The sequence below is a fragment of the Aphelocoma coerulescens genome, chromosome 2 (assembly GCF_041296385.1).
Source record: "Aphelocoma coerulescens isolate FSJ_1873_10779 chromosome 2, UR_Acoe_1.0, whole genome shotgun sequence".
NCBI classification, from domain to species: Eukaryota; Metazoa; Chordata; class Aves; order Passeriformes; family Corvidae; genus Aphelocoma; species Aphelocoma coerulescens.
This window is the reverse complement of record NC_091015.1, coordinates 51823211-51842422: the sequence shown is the minus strand read 5'-3', so window position 1 is coordinate 51842422 and position 19212 is coordinate 51823211. Positions and strand designations below refer to the sequence as shown.

Sequence of the window (19212 nt, the reverse complement as noted above, 5' to 3'; positions counted from 1 at the left end):
TTCATATACCTGTTATGAGAGCAAGGCTGTATGTTTTACAGTTGACTGCTGATGCTTACAGGTTCTGGAGTTTCAGGTCCCACTTTTATAGCACTTGGTTTCATAGAAGTGATGCACAATCAACCATGCCTCTAGTACTATATTAATTACTTAAATATTCTGCCTTTGGAACCCAAGGAACTTTCAGGTACCTGAAAGATGCACCTGAACTAGCTTTTTAGCTATCAAATGAATCACATAAAACCTGCTGTGATACCATCAGTTTAAAGTTCAAAGTTTTTTTCTCAGTAGTGCATATTTCTAAGCAAAGAAAGCTCACCCATCCATACAGTATAGACACAATACCTGGTGGGTTTCTGTCTTAGTTGTAGCTTGTTGTCAGACATCAGATAGCATCAACCAAATTTGACAGAAGCTGTCCTTTGACAGAAAGGACACGTAATGTCAGGCAACTCAAAGACTTCATACTTCTGTAAATTCGATCAAAATAGACGACAGTCAGACCTTACCCGTGTCCTCCCTGAAGCACTGCTTGTTAACATCATTCCTTAATATATGCTGTCCAATTCCAGGAGGAGACATCAGAGAATCCCACACTGAAAAGTGGCATTTAGGATTCCCTGACTTCAGGAAAAGCCTTAATCCAAGTTCATACTTTATTAAACATCAGAGGATGTAAGCACAAGGCACCAAATCATTTAAAAAAAAATAAAATACATTTTCTCAGTCCCATTACATCAGCAATTATTTGCTTCTATCCTAAATATTGCTCAGAACAGGGTGTTGGCATAAAGGAACTTACTACTTATGCTTGCCAAATAGAGCAGCTAGTTCAGCTTAGGGGGAACAAAAAGCAGGTCTTCTACAGACAATTGAGTCATCTCAGCAGCCTCCACTGATTGCAGACAACTTAAATCAAAGAACAATCAGGACATTTATTACAATCACAGCATAGTAGCTTGTTTGTGCAAGGTGAGCATGATTCAGTGCATGTATGCTTTTTTCAAGTCATTTTAATACTATTATCCCTGATTACTACATCTCCCTAAGGACAGTTCTACACAGAATAGTTTAGGTTGGAAAGGACCTTAAAGATCATCTAATTCCAGTCCCCCTGACAACTTCCACTAACCCAGGTTGCTCAGGACCCCATCCAGCCTGGCCTTGAACACTGCCAGGGATGGAGCATGCACAGCTTCTCTGGCCAACCTGTTCTGGTGCTTCACCACCTCACAGTAAAGAATTTCTTTGATAGATCTAACCTAAATTTCCCCTCTTTTAGTCTGAACCAGTAACTCCTTGTCCTATCACAGCAGTTCCTTCAAGTTAGGGTACTAGGTACAGGTGCCCTCAGCATGTGCTGCTGGCGAGCTTACTTGAGCTTGGAAAGGCTGAAGAATTGGGGGGGTATATCCACTTTACTCAGCACTACAGCAACTACATGCACAACCATCAGTCACTGTGTCTCACATGATGTGGCAAGGATTTCTTAAAGCTGACTCAACTTCCTCAAATTTTACCACAGTTACAAAAAAATTGCCATGATTTAAAGTTCACAGAAGCAGAGTCATAGAAACCAGATTAACCTTTCTGCCCATTCATCTCAGAATAACATCTGGTTTATGAGAACTATAGCAGAAGATCTTTCTGGCAGGGGCATTAATGCATGCTACTTTATTTTCCAGGTCTGACTAGAAAAGAGACTGAGATATAATAAAAAAGTTAGAAATACTGCTCTCCATTTAATATGCTGCTACACAAAAGAGTGTACACAGAAATACACAGAAACACCGAAGCTACAGCCACCCACAAAAACATGTATTATTGTTCTGGCAATAGTTAGTTCAGTGTAAAAATGAACTCAATGGCTGTCTGCAGCTAAGTCTATTGGGCTGACTGAAGTCCTCTAATTAATACTTTTGATTCTTGCCTACATCTCATTTCCTTTCGGGGATGAACAGTTCATTGCACTTGCCTTTGCATACAATGACAAGCACACAGCACAGTGACAAGATCCTTCAGTCTCATTTATGTGCTGTATACTCCAAAAGGACCAAACCACCAGCCCTGAAAGGCACTTGGAGTTACAGGCTTCAAACCCCACTAATATCAACAGAACTCAGGCTACATGTAGTCACTGCAAAACTGCTGTGCTAAAGATGAACATTTGCTGATGAAAGCCACCAAATAATGATAGATCAGATTAGAATAGTGCTGTCATTGTTATATCCCTTTTTAGCACAGCTTTTCATTTACTATAAATGTTACTAGATATTTATTACTAGCATGGCAGAAAGAGCTAAAGGGTTGCACAGCAGGGGTCAGCAATGCATAAATTTCTGGGATAATGCTCTCCATAAAAAAAAGGAGATGACATGTAATAACCCTCCTCAAAGAGTCATTAGGAGAATTGTGTGATTTAAGCATTTTTTCCTCTGAGGCCAAAGACTTGTGATACAATAAATTCAGTTGTGGGGCTCACGGTATCAGACAAAAAAACCCCTGCAGTATCCTGACGCGAAGCAACAATCTGTTGCAAATTTATTTCTAACCATATCAACTGAATATGACCTTTGGCAGCTCCAATTTGTTAAAAAATTTTGACTGGTTAACTTTGTAACATTAAGCTTTAGGCTGGAAAATTATTACTTCTTTCTTTCCATGCACATATGGCCAGTGTTAAGAGCCTGGGAAAAAAAAAATCATTATTACATCTTATGTCTACTTTGTCGTAAACAGAAGCAAAAAGTCACCTCTGGTCCACATCAGATGTGTGTGACTGGGTCATCCACAAGTCCAGTGGAATGACAGCCTGAGTCAATCAATCACATACTCATATACACAGCCAGAAATGAAATTCCTACTCAGAACAGGGCCACCCTCAAAGTCACAGGGTGCTCGAGGCCTTGGCCGGTCTTATTCCAAGTATTCCCAAGAACGAAGGTTCCACAACTTCTCTGGGCCCTGCCCCAGTATTTGACCTCCCCTTAGTATTTCACTGGAATTTCCCCTGTTGCAAACTGTGTACATTATACAAGATCAGCACAGGCCATTGCACAAGTCACCGGATACTCCTGGGCTTCCTCTGCTGCAGAGCAGCTGTTCAAAATGCAGGTTAAAGACCCAGGCATGGTTTTGAAATTACATCATCCAAGAACACAGAAAAGGGCCTGCAGTGCAAAGTGCCACAGTGCAAAGTGCTGTAAGGAAAGGATGAAGTTCCTTCAAGCAGTTAAGTCTGCTGCAGCAACAGTACAGTGCCTTTTAGTGGCAGGAAGAGCAAAGACCAACACAACTTTCCTCAGAGTGATGGAAAAGAATTAAGACCTCTGCTCAGGAAAGAAGCAGCTGACTACACTTCATATCCAAGAACGTACTCCTGACTTGCTGATTTCAGTTCCAAATAGGAAACTCATTTGCAATACCTCAAATATTTCTGCACATGAAATGAAGAACATCTGAAATTAATTAGGGATAAAGACGACCTGATCCACTAGCATGCTTCTTCAAGCATGAAATCAGATAAATTAGGATCTTATTTAGAATATAAACATCTGTTTACACACCTAAATGCTGAGCAGATTAAAAACATACCATTATTAAAATATTAAGGCAGCTTACACTATACTGCTCACTGAGTCTGTTTCAATCCTGTATCTGAGAAATTACAAGTACTGAAAGTAAATGAAATATTCTAACCTTAACAAGCCACAAAAATCACAAGTGACAGGAAACTCAGGATACTTATTTAAAAATAGGTTTTAATAAAAATGGAAGTAGCAGTTATGATAATAACTAATGAAAACTAATGCTTAAAATTAACCATATTTATATGCTTTACCAGATCCTCCAACAATGTTGCACGGGTTTTATTTTAGAAGCAGGAATTCAGGTGCTCAACAGGTTGCCTGCATCACTAAACCATCTTAAAACTGAATCAGAATAGCATTCCTATTTTGTATCCTAGGATAGAAACCAACGAGAGGTACTGGATGCAGTCATTTTTGGTTCACCGGAAAGATGAGCACACAGCTTATGTGCTAGCTTCCATTTCAAACAAGCAATGCTGTTGCTAATCAGCAAGAACTTATGTCTCACTGAAAGGCTTTTGAAATTTGCTTTGAAGAAAAACTCTTGGAACATGCAAGTCTTCTTTCCTATTCACAGTTTCTCGCTGCACATATTCATTGACCACTTGCTCATATCCCTCAGCCTTGAAAAGCTGAGATAAGAACTCTGGAAGAGAATTTAAAAAAAAAAAAAAAAAAAAAAAAAGATGAAATATTATGTTTAAGTTATTTTTAAAACACCAGACAGCCTTTATATAAGCATATGTTCTTATGTGTTACAGCATGAAAATCACACAGGCCTTCAGATTTCAAGCTGTTCTATGTGGGCAGACTGCTGAATAAAAATCAATAAAGATCTTCTTTAGAAACATCAACCTAAGCAAAACAGCTTGTAAAACTGGGGCTTAAGCTAGTTACTCAGTTGAATTTCCAAAAATTGACACATCTCTTTATTTTTATTAGGCCTTGTCATTCTCATTGTGACTGACACCAGTGCATTTTCCCTTTGTGCAGCTGACCTTCACTAGCTGAATACATCACTCATCACAAATATTTCAAAGGTAATCCAGCTGTGTAGATGCACCTCTGCTCAGGGAAGAATAACACCTTATGTTGCATGCAATTGCTCAACAGAAAAACAGACAAAATGGCAAAGGGGATATGGTGGTACCCAGCCTCCACTCAGTCGAACCGAAAGTATTTTCCATAAACAAAAGAATTTTACTCAAAGCATTTCTCCCCTAAGGAAGGCAGAAGCACCTCACAAATAGGGTGACCTATGCAGCTATTGACTTGTAATGTAAAAATCATATTTTTTCCTTTCCTGCACGTCAATTCACTTGCCCAGACAGTAATTTCACTGTAAATTTAAGCTGTTCTAAACTTGTGTTACGTGATAGAAAACAAAGACATTCCATTTTTCACTGCTCAGGGGGATCAGCTCAATGAAACAGTGATTATGTGGGTACAGGAAGCACCACGAGAGATGGTGTGCTGAGGAAGATGAGACCACCCACTTTGGTGGCACTGCAGGCTTACATCAATCCAAGCCCACCATGGTTGTAAACATTGTGTGTTCATGTAAAATGGGGGACCCACGCCAATGAAATATAAATAAACAGCACTTAATTATGGACCTACTCAAATCTCATTGTAAGGAAGTTGCACATATATCACAACACAAAACTACAACCACACATTCTTCCACAAATTTAGTATTATTTCAAACAGTAGAAGAATGGATTTTTTTTCCATGGAAGAAGTTCCGTGTTGTTATCTGAGACCAGACATTTATAAATAAGCATCATTCAAATCAGCCCACGCAGCAATTACTTGGTGTACCAATGTAGTGCTAAAGAAATGAAAAGTAGCAAGGGCTGCAACCTCTGCGGAAAAGATGGGAGTCAGGTCTCCAGTAACAAAAGAATTCTCAAGCATTAAGCAATGTTTATATGAAAATCTGTGAAATGAATGAGATCATAATGATTAAAAATAGGAGTAGAGGTGATCCATGAGACTGTCACAGACCAGCCCAAGGAAAAGCAACTGCTGCTATGAACAATACAAAATAAATTCCCTCTTTTCTCCTTCCTTCCTCTTTCCTCATCCCTACCTCAATTCTTCTCCCAAGGGAAGCATGCATGCTAGCAAGGAACTTCTCATTCAGAAACCATTCTAAAACACAATAAAAATGGGATTTAAAATTCCACAGCTAGGTCAGTCTCTTATTTGTTCCCTTTAGCATCCATTCACTTTGTAAGAGCTAATTGTTTAAACAGAACTAAAAATCACTCAATAAATAACAGTTCCAGAAATACTTCAATGAAGCTGTAGCACAGCCTGCATTATCTTAGATTTCATCATTGTCCTATGAAGAATAGGGGGAGCTCAGACAAGATTAATGGTTTTTATACCAGAAGCAATTAGGTAATATGTTATGGCATAAAATATGAATAACATTTACTTGGCTCCAAATCAGTCTCTTCAGTGGCTGTATTTTGCTTTAGACTAAGAACAAAGAGCCCCACAGAAATAAATTCACAGCTCTTATTACACAATGCTCTGCAAGTGATAAGGGGGAGTAATGAGTTTAACACGAGGAACTGGGAGTTAGAAGCTATAGACAAGCTATAATCCCAATTCATTGTGAGAATCTAAGCAAATTCCTTCATGTCTCTGTGCTTCAAATTCTCCACCAGTAAACTGCCATAATTACCCTTCCTCCTAAACCATTATGAACACTGAACAAAAACTAAATACTGTATCACATGGGAAGTTTTTTTGCATTGTCTTTACTAAAAAACAAACCCCAGAAGACAGAGTGACCACAGCTAGTCAGTGCTATCCCAGCAGGATTTGTGCATGAGCTTCTTAGTGCTGCAGTCACAGGTTCTGCTTTTAGAAGTCAATAGACCTCATCCTGCACACCAGAAATAGCCTTGCACAAAGAATGATGTCAAAAGAACTGCTTAGTTGCTTCATGAAGATGATCAACTCTCTTACTGAACATTAGTCTTTTCCCCTTAGGTAACAAACCTGAATGAAATTCAGCAAATTCAGAAACTGCTGCTCTTGGAGCATTATTGCACATACAACAAGCTGGTAAAAAAGAAAGTGCTCCACAAAGTTCTGCCAGTCTAAATAACTGCTTCTTCCCAAAAAGGATGGTAAATGAAATAAACCACAATTTATTTTCATCCACATAAAATAAAACTTCCATGGGCACGTTGGCAGTTCCCTGGAGAAAGTTTAAACAGAAGATTCACAGGAAAGAAAGCACTCTACAGTATGTCTTACCTTCAGTAAAAAAATACGATCTTGTCCCATCTTGTCTAACATAGAAGTTTTCCCCAAGTTTGCTGCCAGATTTAAACCTGAGCATTGCATGATCATACAGGCCATAGTCTCGGAACAGGACACACTTCCCTGGCTTTAATACCTGTCACACAATACATACATGCTTTAATAAGCTAAACAGATTTAGTCATATGTAGGTATATTTATTTGTGTACACATACAGGCATACATAGATAACTAAGACAAGGTAGACTAATATAGTCAATACAACAGTGAGACAGATATCTATATCTATATATACATCTATATATAGATGTAGATATAGCCATAGATACAATTCATTCCCTGTGCAATAAAAAAGTTGTGTAAAAACTACATTGACTCTTAAAAATGCTTTCCCATGAACAAAAGACTGCAAATAGTTTTAGAATACCTGTTTGGATGCTGATCAGCTAAATAAGCAACACTCTTCAAACACAGAGGAAAGAAGAAAACATACAGTGTAACAAAAATTCCCATCCGGGCATTTTTTCTGGGGGAGTATCCTGTTTACCACCTGATTTTGTTTAACGGTTAACAACAAAATTTAGAATATCACAACATTGATTTTTTCATGGGAGAAAGAAAAATGTTGCAATATGTTGAGAAATAAATATGAAACCATTTTGGGAAAATGCATCATGGATTTTTTTTAATTGCTTTTTGGTAAAGAAAGCAAGCCATAAAGAGTTTAAAATTTATAAATACATTGTCATTCCCCATGCTGATTTTAGGTATCTGATGCATGTAACTTTTCTACATCATCAAATACCAGCTGTATTTGCTAAGGAGAAAAGGAGCACTTGCCACTTGCCAATTTGTGCAGAAACCTACAAGTGACTTGGATGATCCAGGCATCTCCACAGAGAAAACTAATAATTACCCCTTTCATAACCACGAGCTAAGAACCAATCCTGATTTTGGAAAAGAGCTGGAGATATACAAAAAAACCCTAACATTCTCTTTTCAAACTACTGATAATAAACCAAAAGATATTAGAAAATACAAGACCCTGAATACACGCATATGCAAAAGTAAAAAATATGTTGACTGTTTTCCCCTGCAGTCAATATATGACATCTCAGGAAAATTCAGAACAATCACAATTCAGGTTGTTTAAACCACCCTTTGGATGGGCCTATCAACTAACAAAGCTTAGGGAGGTGAGTCTCCCTAGGTTAATGTTGACTTCTGAACACTCCACTTTTAAATCGCCACTGGTCAACTGTGTTTAATAAGAACAGCAACATCCTAACTACAAGTCACTGTATCTCTGGAAGTTAATTTTGGCTCACTATCATTCACACTTTATGAACACAGATATCTCTGTAATATATAAACATCATTCATAGCATACAACCCAAGTCACAGCTTTAAAATCATAGAGTCATAGAGTGGCCTGGGATGGAAGGGACCTGAAAAATCACGTGGTTCCAAACCCCCCGCCATGCTCAGGGACACCTTCCACTAGATCAGGTTGCTCAAAGCCCCATCCATCCTGGCCTTGAACACTTCCAGGAGTAGGGCATCCACATCTTCTCTGGACAACCTGTTCCAGCACATCACTAAAGAATTTTGTCCTACTATCTACTCTAAATCTCAGCTTGAATCCATTTTGCCTTTTCTTGTCACAACACACTCTCATAAAAAACCTTTCTCCACCTTTCCTGTAGGCCCCCTTCAGGTACATGAGGGCCATCTTTTATATACCTGTTTGTTATACTGTTGGCATGAATTAGGCCTCAATTGACTTCTAAAGCCACAATACCAGAAGAGGAAAAAAAAGGACATTGTAAAACATATTTTAGTCCCGCATACTTGGTGAATGAACTAAATACATCCATGGAATATAATATGAAAAATCACCATTGCAAGAGAGTCATTTTCTCAGAAAAAAATTTACTTTCGAGGTAAAAAGAAGGAAAGTGCTTTAAAGGCTGTAAAATCATCTGGGTTTACCTTGTAAATGTTCCTCAGGACAAGATGCATTTTGTCAGGATGAATGGCAGAAAGCACAAATATAAGTGTGACAACATCCACGGAATCTGCTGGTATATGGTCTAGAAGATCATCTTTGGTAAGATCACACTGGAACACTTTACATCTTTCAGTACTATATAAGGCATTTTTCTAGGGAAATTAAAACAGCAAGCTTTCACTGAAAATCAGCAGCATTTGTTGCTACAATAAAATAAAAATCTTGCGAAATTAATCAGTAAAGAGACACAAAAAACAGTGGCAAAAGAATATTAACTTCCAACAGGCAGCTAATGCAATCAGAAAGTCTTTGCTGCATACTACAATAGTGAAACTACAGCTAGTAGAATATTCTGTTCTCGTGAATTTGAGAAGGAATGTGCATTAAGACAATTCAGAAAACATACCATTTCTGTTTTACCCCTGCTTCTACTCTTTAAAGAATACATAAATACTACTAAAAAGGCTATTAAATACTATAAAAAATTAAAGAAATTACCTATTATAGGGTTATGAAAGTAAAGCTCTTGAGCTACAGGTAGACTGCAAACAGTTGGGGTTCCTGTTGCATAATCTGCAGCTGGGCTGCTCTAGCCCACAGTTTTGCCATGGAAAAAAAAAATCTGATCTTGGCAAAATATAAATTCAGCAAGAGCTGTGGAGGTAGATGCCACTAAGTCATCCAAAACCCAGGGCACACACTCAGCCCAACCTCATCCTGGGCTGCATCCCAGGGAGCTGCCAAGGCATCCCAGGGAGCTGCTGTCCTCTTCTTTTTGCCATGTGTATTTCTTCCCGTGTTTCCCATGACAAATGCTCTATGTGTCTTGTGGTTCTTGGTCACAATGCTTTCAATTAACAGATATATAGAAATTTACGTGTGATTACAAACTTAATATAAGACTTCTAAAGCCCAAAGCCCCCACCAGTCCTGCTGCAAGGCTCAACTTTGGACTGCAGTACCCACAACCAAGTATAAACATATCTACTCCAAATCAGGTTACAAATTGCTTTAACAATAACTTTCCTAGCCTTGTTTCCAAGGTTCTCCCTAGGACTCCCTCTATTAAGGGCAAGCTTCCATCACAAATTTTGCTTGTACTGCACAGTCAGCAGAGACACAGTAGTGCTCCCAAAAAACAGTCTTCATAAATCATTCAACTAATATACCATAATGCTCTAATTTGACACTGAAAAGCCAAGTCTCGAGCAATGATTTGGCTTCTTACATAGGATCTCCACTGAAATGCATCAGTCTCCATTTTTTGGCAAAACGTATTCTACCCTTCTTACAAAAAGGAAGCCAAGAGAAGTCTGTTGTTACAGTCACTTGTAATTTTAGAAGCTTCTAAAAAACACTCTAAAAGAAGTTCCAAATATCACACCAACCTTCACATACTCAACAGCTCTAGGAGAGAAATCACAGGCATATGCAAAAATATTCAGATCTTCTTCTAAGAGTGGAAACAAGCAGTTCCCAACCCCGCAGCCTGCTTCCAGAATGGTCAGTTTTTGATCTGCAAACTGGGGAGGAAGCAATACGAGACAAAAGACATCATTTTTGTTTTCCCCATCATATGAGCAGAGGCACTGTTCAACCAGCACTTTAAAAGCTATAATCAATTTTAATTACCATTGTTCAAAAAAACCCAAAGTACACAGCCACTGGACAATCTGACACTAAAACACAGACATTTTGATTTCTGCAAAACTAGAAATAATTTTAGAATATATTAATACTTCTTCAGTCATTTACCCCTTAAGAAATCAACAGACTTGTGCCCTTCCTGTCTTGTCTTTCATTCAGTTATAAGGAACAACAGATGCATCTGGCTATTCCCCTAACTATGTTTGGCAATTAGCCTGCAGTTCTGGATGCTTTTCTTTAAAGCAGTGTACTGAAGTTGCACCAGCTTGAGAGAGACAAGCTGTCTACTTAGGACACAAAACCCAAATATTCCAGACTTCATTCTCACCATCCTCATCCAGCATGGGCCACTTACAAACTGAAACTGAACTGATGCATCTGATTCTGAGGAGTTATCTTTGATATTAAAAGAAACTACACAGGGCACTGCAAACTTTACATGTCAGCTCTTGTCCAAATGGCTTTGTTCTAAGTATTATTAACTCCCTTGGAAACAACTGATTGGAAATTATCAACCCCATCTTTTACAGCACAAGTGTATAGATCTCACCTCATGACATGCCTTTAACTCTTGAAACTCTCTGGTTGTCCAATGTCTGTCTTTGAAGAAGTTGGTGCTGTTTCTTTTGTAAAATAGATCCCAGTTCTTCTGTGCCTCTTTCTCCAGTTTTAGTTGTTTGAACTCAGACACCAGCACCTGATCTTTTGCCAGTCTCTCAGCTTCCTCTGGGCTAAGGACTCGTGCACTGTGGCCTTTTTTTTGGAAAGCACCATCTTCAGATGTTTTTAGTATATTTAAGCAATTGGCTGTTGCCTTTTCTTGGAACATCCTAGATTCTTTCACACAAACATGAACACCAAAGACCCAAGGTTGATTTTTTTCCTTTAGTGTATGGTTCCATCACTTAACTAAGGTAAAGTAAGTGAGGATCTAGAAGCAGAATTAAAAATGAGAAATAATTACAGTAGGCACTTACTACAACTTTAGTGATCTGTCCTACCTGATGGACTTACATGTCACCAGATTTCTCTTTTTTTCAGAAAACCTCCATCCAAACTAAGAACCGCATACACCATCACACTGATGTCAAAGTTAAAGAAGATACTTCAGAGTCTCCTGGTCTTCCCTCTGCATCCTAGAAAGCTACTCAACAAGAAAAAGATGGTGCAGCTCTAACTTTATTTTCACTAAAGGAGACCTGAGAAGGAAAGCAAGGGCTTTGTTTCTCATTGACCTCAGTTAGAACACTTCAGAAAAAAGGTAACTGAAAAACAGATGACATTTAAAAGTCACATTAAAATTGATGAAACAAAGTGTATTCATGTTAGCATTTCTCCTTCCTGCTCTCAGCTCTGTGAGAAAACACTGGTGAAAACATCAGCATTTATAACACCATGTCACCTGAAGAAGAGAACAAAACCAGTACTGTGGCCAAAATGCCCAGAGCTGGCCTGTGCCAGCATTCCTCCCACTGCCTCCTTCTGAGGATCCACACTGGTTTTAACAACCACAGGTGGTTTTATTTTCAGAAGTTAACAAAAAGAGCTTCACATAGGCTGGGAAGGGACTCAAACATTTTTTCTGATGTTAAACTGGTTCTGACATCTGTCTGGTCACAAACACACAGATCCGGGATGATGGCACATGCAAATTAAATCCCACATGGCCCAGTAACTCCCAGGGAAGCCCAGGTAGCAAACACTCACCACTCGTGTACATCAGTGCCCAGAACCAGGCACTGGTGCCATTTTACCAAAAAGGAAATGAGAAAAACACAACAATACGCACCTAAAACAAAAAAAAAAAAAAAAAAAAAAAAAAAAAAAGGAGCAGTACTTCACTTACGTATTTTATCTTATCATAAAATACTTTCTATGATACATATCATGGATCATATGCACACGTTATATATGCTATATATGATGCTATCATGATATATACATGTCATGATACAAACACAAACACAAAATACGGAAGTGTGCAAATAAAAAAAAGAACTGTCAGAATTTTGTCCAGTGTCACAGACACACCCCCTTTTCCTCCAAAACCAGCAGAAGAGGTTATGGAGAAGAGGCTCCTTTGAAATGAAGTCTTTTCAAGAAGAGCATACCATCAAAACAAACAAAAAACCTTAATCAGCAAAATTTCTGCTATATTTCTATACACGCCTATATTCTAGGCAGGCTCCATTATTTCATCACAGAACGAGCGAGGGAAGGAAACAAACCGAAGCCAGTCCTCTCAGTGACGCATGTGCTGTGGTGGGAAGGCAGCGCGATGATAAACTCAGTTGCAACAGCCCATGCTTAGGCTAAAGAGCCTTTTAAAGGTGTTTAATCCAGAGCTAAGACCACAAACATGTAACACCCCTGTGTGATCCCCTGCTCCCCCCACAGAGAACCGGCTTCCCTCCAGCAGCTCCTGCCCTAGCGCGACCGGGGCTTGGATACCCCGGCAGGGAAGGAAAGCCCCTCCTGCCCTGCCCTGCCCTGCCCTGCCCTGCCCAGCCCTGCCGAGGGCGGGCAGCGCCGCGCTCCCACCCCCCCGGGGACCCTCCCCGGGGCAGCAGCCCCAGCCCGGCTCCGCGCCCCCGCCTCGCCCCGCCGTACCCGCCGCCAGCCCCGGAGAAGGTTCCCGGAAGGGAAAGTCAAGAATTTCCGGGAGGACGCCGGGCGGCAGCGCACGGAGGAGAGGGAAGGGACCGGCCGGGCCGGGAGCGGGGCCATGAACGGCTCGGCGAACTCGTTGCTGGACAAGGAGGAGCACCCGCTGCAGCTGGGCGAGAGCTTCGAGCGGCGGCCCAAGGCCTCCTTCCACACCATCCGCTGTGAGCGCCTCCCCCGCGGCCGCCCCTTCCTCCCCTCTCTCCTCCCGCTCCCCATGTCCCGTCCCCCGGCTGCGCTTCTCCTTCTGCCGCGCCCACCCCGCTGCTCTCCTCGCCTCCTTCGCTCCGCCATCGCAGGGCTTCGTGCCCACTCGGCGCCTTTCTTACCCGCCTCCCTCCTGCGCCCTCATTGCCCGTCTCCCCCTTTCCCTCCTATCCCCTTCAGCACCCATCTCACCCCTTTCCCTCTTGCTCCTCCAGCACCCGTTTCTCCCCTTTCCCGCTCCCTCAGCCCCTGTCTTTCCTCCCCACGAGCGTTTCCCCCACAGAAGGCTCCAACCCGGGAAGAAGGGGAAGGAGGAGGCTTGAGCGAGGCAGGCCAGGGCGAAGGAACAGCTTTAGAAAGTTTGTCATTAACAGCTTGGAAGCATGAGGGGATCCCCTCCGTAAGGGGGTGGCTTTGCCATTTTGTTTTGTTCTCTTCTCTTTGTGGCACTTAACTGCAGGACAGGTCCCAGCGCGGGCCTGGCCTGGAGAGGCAGCGGGAGCACTCGGAGTTTGATTTTTAACTGGGTATTTTCCTGATGAAGCAATGTGTAGCCCAGCAGACCTGTCCCTGGCTGTCCCGATTCCAGCCAGCTGTGATAAATCACTGTCCCAGGAAAGCAAGCAGAAAGGACTCAGACACATACAGTAATGTCCAATAAATGCAAGATAAATCCTGAGGTAGGGTCTCGAGCAGTTATGAATAATTGAGAGAATAGTTTGTTTTATTTTTTAAGACACCATCTATTATTCCAACTGCTCTGTTTAGCCTTAGGTGCAATTAATTCCATATTAGAAGATTGTTTTGAAGAGGAACTCGCTGTATCCCTGTACTTGAATTCTGTCGGCAAGAAATTTGAGCAAAATGAGTGCAGGTTGTTTTACTAAAATGACTGGTAAACCATCAAGAGTAAATGTAAAGAATACTAAACTTATAATTCAGTAATTTTCTATGAAGGTGGGGAATTTATGCAGACAGGATATTTTGGTTTATGATGCACAAATTTAGGCCCAGTCTCATGGCCCATATTCATACACCACAAGAAGTAGTTTCAGTGATATTGGTCACCCAAGTGCCTGATCCTATGTGAATTAAACCCTGCCCATATCCAGGTAGAAATAAACTGGATTTCTAGAATGGAAAGTGCTTCAATAACCAACTTCCTAGGGATTGCAAAGTCAAAGCTCTTCAGACTACAACTGGAAGAATTCAGTTTTATTTCAGAAGATCTTTCTGTATGCTCTGTTTTCCATCTGTGACTTTCAAATGGGATTTCTTCGTTGTCTCGTTATAATTTTTTTCCTTAACTGTTGTTCTGGAATGATTTATCTGGGATCCAAACATTATATTATTTCCATAATCCTCTTCACACAAACTACAGTGAGGATTTTGTAGGCTACATTTGTTTTGACCTTCTTAAAATACTTCATTCCTTTACGTAATGTTTTTGAAATACTGTACAGAGAAATTTGATTATCTTTGAAAAACACATCTTAAAAACATAGGTTTTTTGGGAAAAGAGCTGTGGGTGTGTTTGGAGGGAAGTATGTGCTCTCGATCTACATGAGGATTAGCCAAGCACGTGCCCCTAGTAAACTAACAAAATGAAAACAATTTGTTGGGTGTTTGTTTAAAGTCACTCTATATTCCAATACCTAAGAAAGAAGTCTGATAGTGATATTTCTTTTAAGTTAGTGGCTGTGCTGTTGAAACTCTTGATCCCATTTTGGCAAAGACACTAGCTCTTGTACAGCTGGTTTGTTTTATTTAGCAAGCTTGCACATAAAGTAGGTGGGAAACAATAGCTAGAAACAGATTGCACAGATGAAAATGAAGGTTATGATTTGATCTGGCAGTTAAGGCATGAGGATTAAGTCAAGTGTGTCTGATTCTGCTTGTTGTGCTGTCAAAGTAAAACTCAATTAAACATTAACATCTGCTTAATGAGAATTTATTACAAGCCAGGGTTAGAGTTTTTTTTCCTGCAAACGTGTTTTTTATAGTGGAAATTATATTTTAAATTTGTTCTGAGGTACTAATTTCATAGCTAATGCAGTAATTAAAAGCCTTGATCGTGAATATAATTGCACCTCTTCAGATCCAGGGATGCTAGAATTGAATGCAGGCTTCTTTTAAAAACAAACACAAAGCAAACTAGCCTATATCTCTGTGGTTTTATTTCACTTCGTCTAAATCCTCTCTTAAGATATTAGAGGTTCTGATAGGTTTTTTTCTGGGTTTTTTATGGCTCACAAGCACAATAGAATAATGAGGGGAAAATGCTTTTAAGGTATTCAAATGAATACATTAAAGAGAAGTGCCTTTATTGGGATACAAAGCATTCTGTACAACAGAGCAAAAATACCTAAAACAAGTGTTAGTTTAAAGCCATTAGAGTGCCTCCCCTTACTGATGCTTTCTGTCCACAGTGACTTTGAACCAGCATGGAGACTGCTGAATTAAGATCAGCACCTCTTTTTTTCCTCATAAGTGAGACCTGAGATCTCCACCCATGAGGAGATTTTAGCACTATTGTGGAGTCGAGATGGCTGTTAAAGAGCCTGAAATATCAGTAAGACTAAATGAGTGGCTGTCATTAAATTAGTGTTTGTCACAGAGAGAGTCCTCAGGTTTGGAACTAACTGGCAAGAGCTAAGCAGAGCCCAGGGTTTTGGAAGTTGTTACTCTCTTGAGTTAATTGGTACAGTTTTATACTTGCCTGCAAAACCAAGTGCCACTCAAAGCCTGGGTTTTGGAGAAGTCTGCTTCTGGTGTTCAAACACACAGTCTAGAGCCTTATTTCCATTTTAGAAAGGAAGTTCAGAATACAGTACCATCACATGGCTGGGTTGCTACGCATAGACACAAAGTACTGGTGTTATTCCACCCCTGCTGTAAACACTAGTGTGTGCTTTACCATTCCCTATAATCCCAGTAAATGTATGATGGCTTTTTGCAGGGCAGGTTGATGCTTCTGGAGACTCTAACAAATGTAATCACAATTGTTTTCCTCTTTAGATGATTTTAAGCCTGCATCGATTGATACATCTTGTGAGGGGGACCTCCAAGTGGGTAAAGGAGATGATGTTACCATCACTTTGCCACATATTCCAGTAAGTCTGTTATATATGTGCCTCTGTTTACTCTCCAACAAATTTGCAGTGTTGTTACAGTCTAATGTAAATGCTATTTTCACTTTTATCTTTATTAACACTGTGGGTTCAATATTTAAGCAGCTAGACTTGTAGTTGTTTACCTTAGGAAAGGACTGTACAGTTGGATCTTTGTAAATGGCTGTATTTGTAGGGTTGCAAATTCCTTCCTTCCTACTCTTCCTTGAAAGACGAGGAAGCTTTTACTATTAGCTGAAACTGTACACTTGGTTCCCATCCATTTTTAGTGCTATGGGTTGCTGAAGAAAGGCAGTGTGACTTGGGCTTCAGTCAGGGTTGGGTGTTCAGAACCCGCAGGCAGACCTGTAAGCATATTCCTGCCCTTACTCAAACATGTACAGATAGGGCATAGAGGGTTCCCTGCCTTCAGCTTTATCAGTGGAAGCAAGGGGACAGTTCTGGTGAGTGGCCATGGAGTGGTTTCCCATCCACTTCCCTCTCTAATGATGCCATAAAGATCTACTGTGTGAGGATGATGGTCAAACAGCAATAAAACAAGTGATCAATCTGTTTATAGGTGCAGCTGTTTTATAATTGACAATTCAGTGGTTTCCTTACCAAAACAAAAGAAAGTGTTTGTGTGCTGGAACTGGATTTGTTTATTAGCTGAAGTTAATGCTCTGTGTCAAGCCAATAAACCAGAATTCATAGACATCAATGGGTCTAGTGGCTGCAGGGGGGCACCAGTCAGTTTGGAAGCCATGTGTCAGATCCTTTTGGTATTGTTCATTCCAGCACGCCCGTGGTTTTAATTGGTAGGTGATGGTACTGTGGTAATTCTCACTGAATGAAGCTGTAGCCTGCTTCACCCTGCTCCTGTTCTTTATATGGCTTTGGTCACCTTCAGTGCTGCAGGAGGTCTCATACTGGTTTTTGTCTATAGAAATGTGAGCATGGTAGTGCTATTGGAGAGCAGGTAACAACATAACTAACAGCAGCATTCATCTTGGATTAGTTGGAAGCACTGTTGCTCATTCATCTTTTGTGTTGAGCAGCATCACTTGTAATGTTTTCCAAATCTCTGTACTGAGGAGCTTAATTTGATTCTCTTCCCTTCAGTATGAACAGTTTATAGTAGGCTCCAAAGGCTGAGGCAGCCAAGCTGCTCTGTGTATGTTGTTCCAAGGCAGTGCTGTCTGTGTTCTGGACAGAGAGCTGGAAAACACTTGGAAAATACTGGAAAAGAGTGAGAGGTTTTGAGATCGTTTCATCCTGATAAGGTTCACTGAATTTCTTGGATGCTGCTTTGTTTCCCAGTTGTCCAACAACCAGATAGGATCCAAATTCTGAGTTGAGGTTTTCTTTTTGAAATTGCCTAATCACTGGGAATATCTCTGATAATTTGTTTGGTGGAGATATTTTGGTGTCCCTTGCAGCTTGGATAAATTGAAGTACTATTTCTACATGTGGAATTTAGTGACTTTAATAGTTGATAAACAGTCTGGATTGGGGAAATGAAAATTCCTGTTTGTTTGACTACTACAGAAGGAGATTATAGAAGATTATAGAATATCATGATTTGCAAGGGTCCCCACAAGGGTCATCAGAGTCCAACTCCTGGCCCTGCACAGAACAATCCCAAGAATCACACCGTGTGCCTGAGAGCATTGTCCAAACACTTCTTGAGCTCTGTCAGGCAAAAAAACCCTCACATGTGAAAACAATTCAATTAAATGTTACTTGTTTCACCTACCTCCTTCTGTCCTGTAATGAGCAAAGTCTTATAGCCGCCGTTATTTAGGCACTAACATAAACCCTAAACATTTAGTTTTAAGTAGAAGAGTGGGACTAAATTTGCTTAAGCACTTGCATTTCTACTTATTGTTTAGCCAAAATCACAGTCTTTGCTGCATTAGGAGGCTTCTGGGTAGCAGAATGGTAGCCAACAAACTTTGATCAATTTGCATTACGTTTGTGCATTATACGTTTCCTGGCTTAGTTGTCAACAGCAGGCAGGGTTTGACTTTCAGCTTTCTTTTTACTCTCTTAAATGTTACTTTCCTCTCTTAAATGTAGGAATGATAAAAATGTAACATGCCTTTGAAGACTAGACTTTCTTGAGACATCCTTTCTGAATCGTATTTCTGAATCTCTCTTACTGTGTCTTTGTTAGGAACTCAGATTTTTCACACTTACTGTTCAGAACCCATTTTAAATTCAAATATATTCTGTCTATAAGCAACATGGAGAATAGGAATTGCTTCCAGAGTAGTTAAAATGTGATTGTTTGTTTTTGCTCCTCAAAATAAAATACAGGAGTGCAGGGTTTTTTCATTTGCTCCCTGATTTTGGTTGCTTTCCTACAATATGTGCAAAGGTGCATAGGAATAAACATTTATTTTTTTAAAAAAATCCTTTTGTACGGTATCTATACATTACAGAGAAGTCTGAGAATGTTTCATAGCTGAGAATATAATCCCTTGAGTAACAGCTTTTTGACATGTCCAGGTGTGTATCCATGCTGTTATGTGCTTATAGACCACGAATTCAGCCAGCTGTAACCCCAAACCAGCTGTATGAACCAGCCTGTGCATGGATGCAGTACAGCTGAGCTTAATCTCTGCATTACCAGTTAGCCAGTGTGCAACACCACATGAGTTTGTTGTTTTTGTTGCTTCTCAGTCTAAGACTTTAGATT

The 19212-nt window shown here is 40.2% G+C and overlaps 2 protein-coding genes across 5 annotated transcripts in view; one reads left to right on the top strand and one right to left on the bottom strand.

Annotated features, from left to right (window-relative positions):
* Window positions 1–915: 915 nt before the first annotated feature.
* Window positions 916–13208, bottom strand: METTL6 (methyltransferase 6, tRNA N3-cytidine). 4 transcript variants are annotated; one of them, XM_069007425.1, is made up of 6 exons: window positions 13141–13208; window positions 11081–12319; window positions 10272–10406; window positions 8865–9035; window positions 6867–7008; window positions 5575–5744 (listed from the first exon to the last, which is right to left on the bottom strand). In XM_069007425.1, exons 2-6 carry the CDS (start codon window positions 11357–11359, stop codon window positions 5590–5592), a joined length of 882 nt encoding a protein of 293 aa, XP_068863526.1. In that variant the 5' UTR covers window positions 11360–12319; window positions 13141–13208; the 3' UTR covers window positions 5575–5589. The 4 variants fall into 4 exon arrangements, with proteins under 4 accessions (XP_068863528.1, XP_068863526.1, XP_068863527.1 ...); XM_069007426.1 differs by lacking the exon at window positions 13141–13208 and having other exon boundaries at window positions 11081–11461; window positions 12238–13012; XM_069007427.1 differs by lacking the exons at window positions 5575–5744; window positions 13141–13208 and adding an exon at window positions 916–4236 and having other exon boundaries at window positions 11081–13006.
* The window catches only part of EAF1 (ELL associated factor 1), a 20066-nt gene continuing 14021 nt past the window's right edge, over window positions 13168–19212 (top strand). The window contains exons 1-2 of the mRNA XM_069007431.1: window positions 13168–13358; window positions 16420–16514. Coding sequence (XP_068863532.1) covers window positions 13256–13358; window positions 16420–16514 — 198 coding nt within the window. The 5' untranslated portion in view covers window positions 13168–13255. The remainder of the gene's footprint in view (window positions 13359–16419; window positions 16515–19212) is intronic.

Bases quoted from the DNA above. Each gene is read 5' to 3' on its own strand.
- METTL6 (XM_069007425.1), bottom strand. From the start codon at position 11,359: ATGTTCCAAGAAAAGGCAACAGCCAATTGCTTAAATATACTAAAAACA. The intron at 9,036-10,271 runs GTTGGTGTGATA...TAATTTCCCTAG, and splicing joins GAGCTGTTGAGTATGTGAAG to AAAAATGCCTTATATAGTAC. The intron at 5,745-6,866 runs GTAAGACATACT...ATTGTGTTTTAG, and splicing joins ATCGTATTTTTTTACTGAAG to AATGGTTTCTGAATGAGAAG.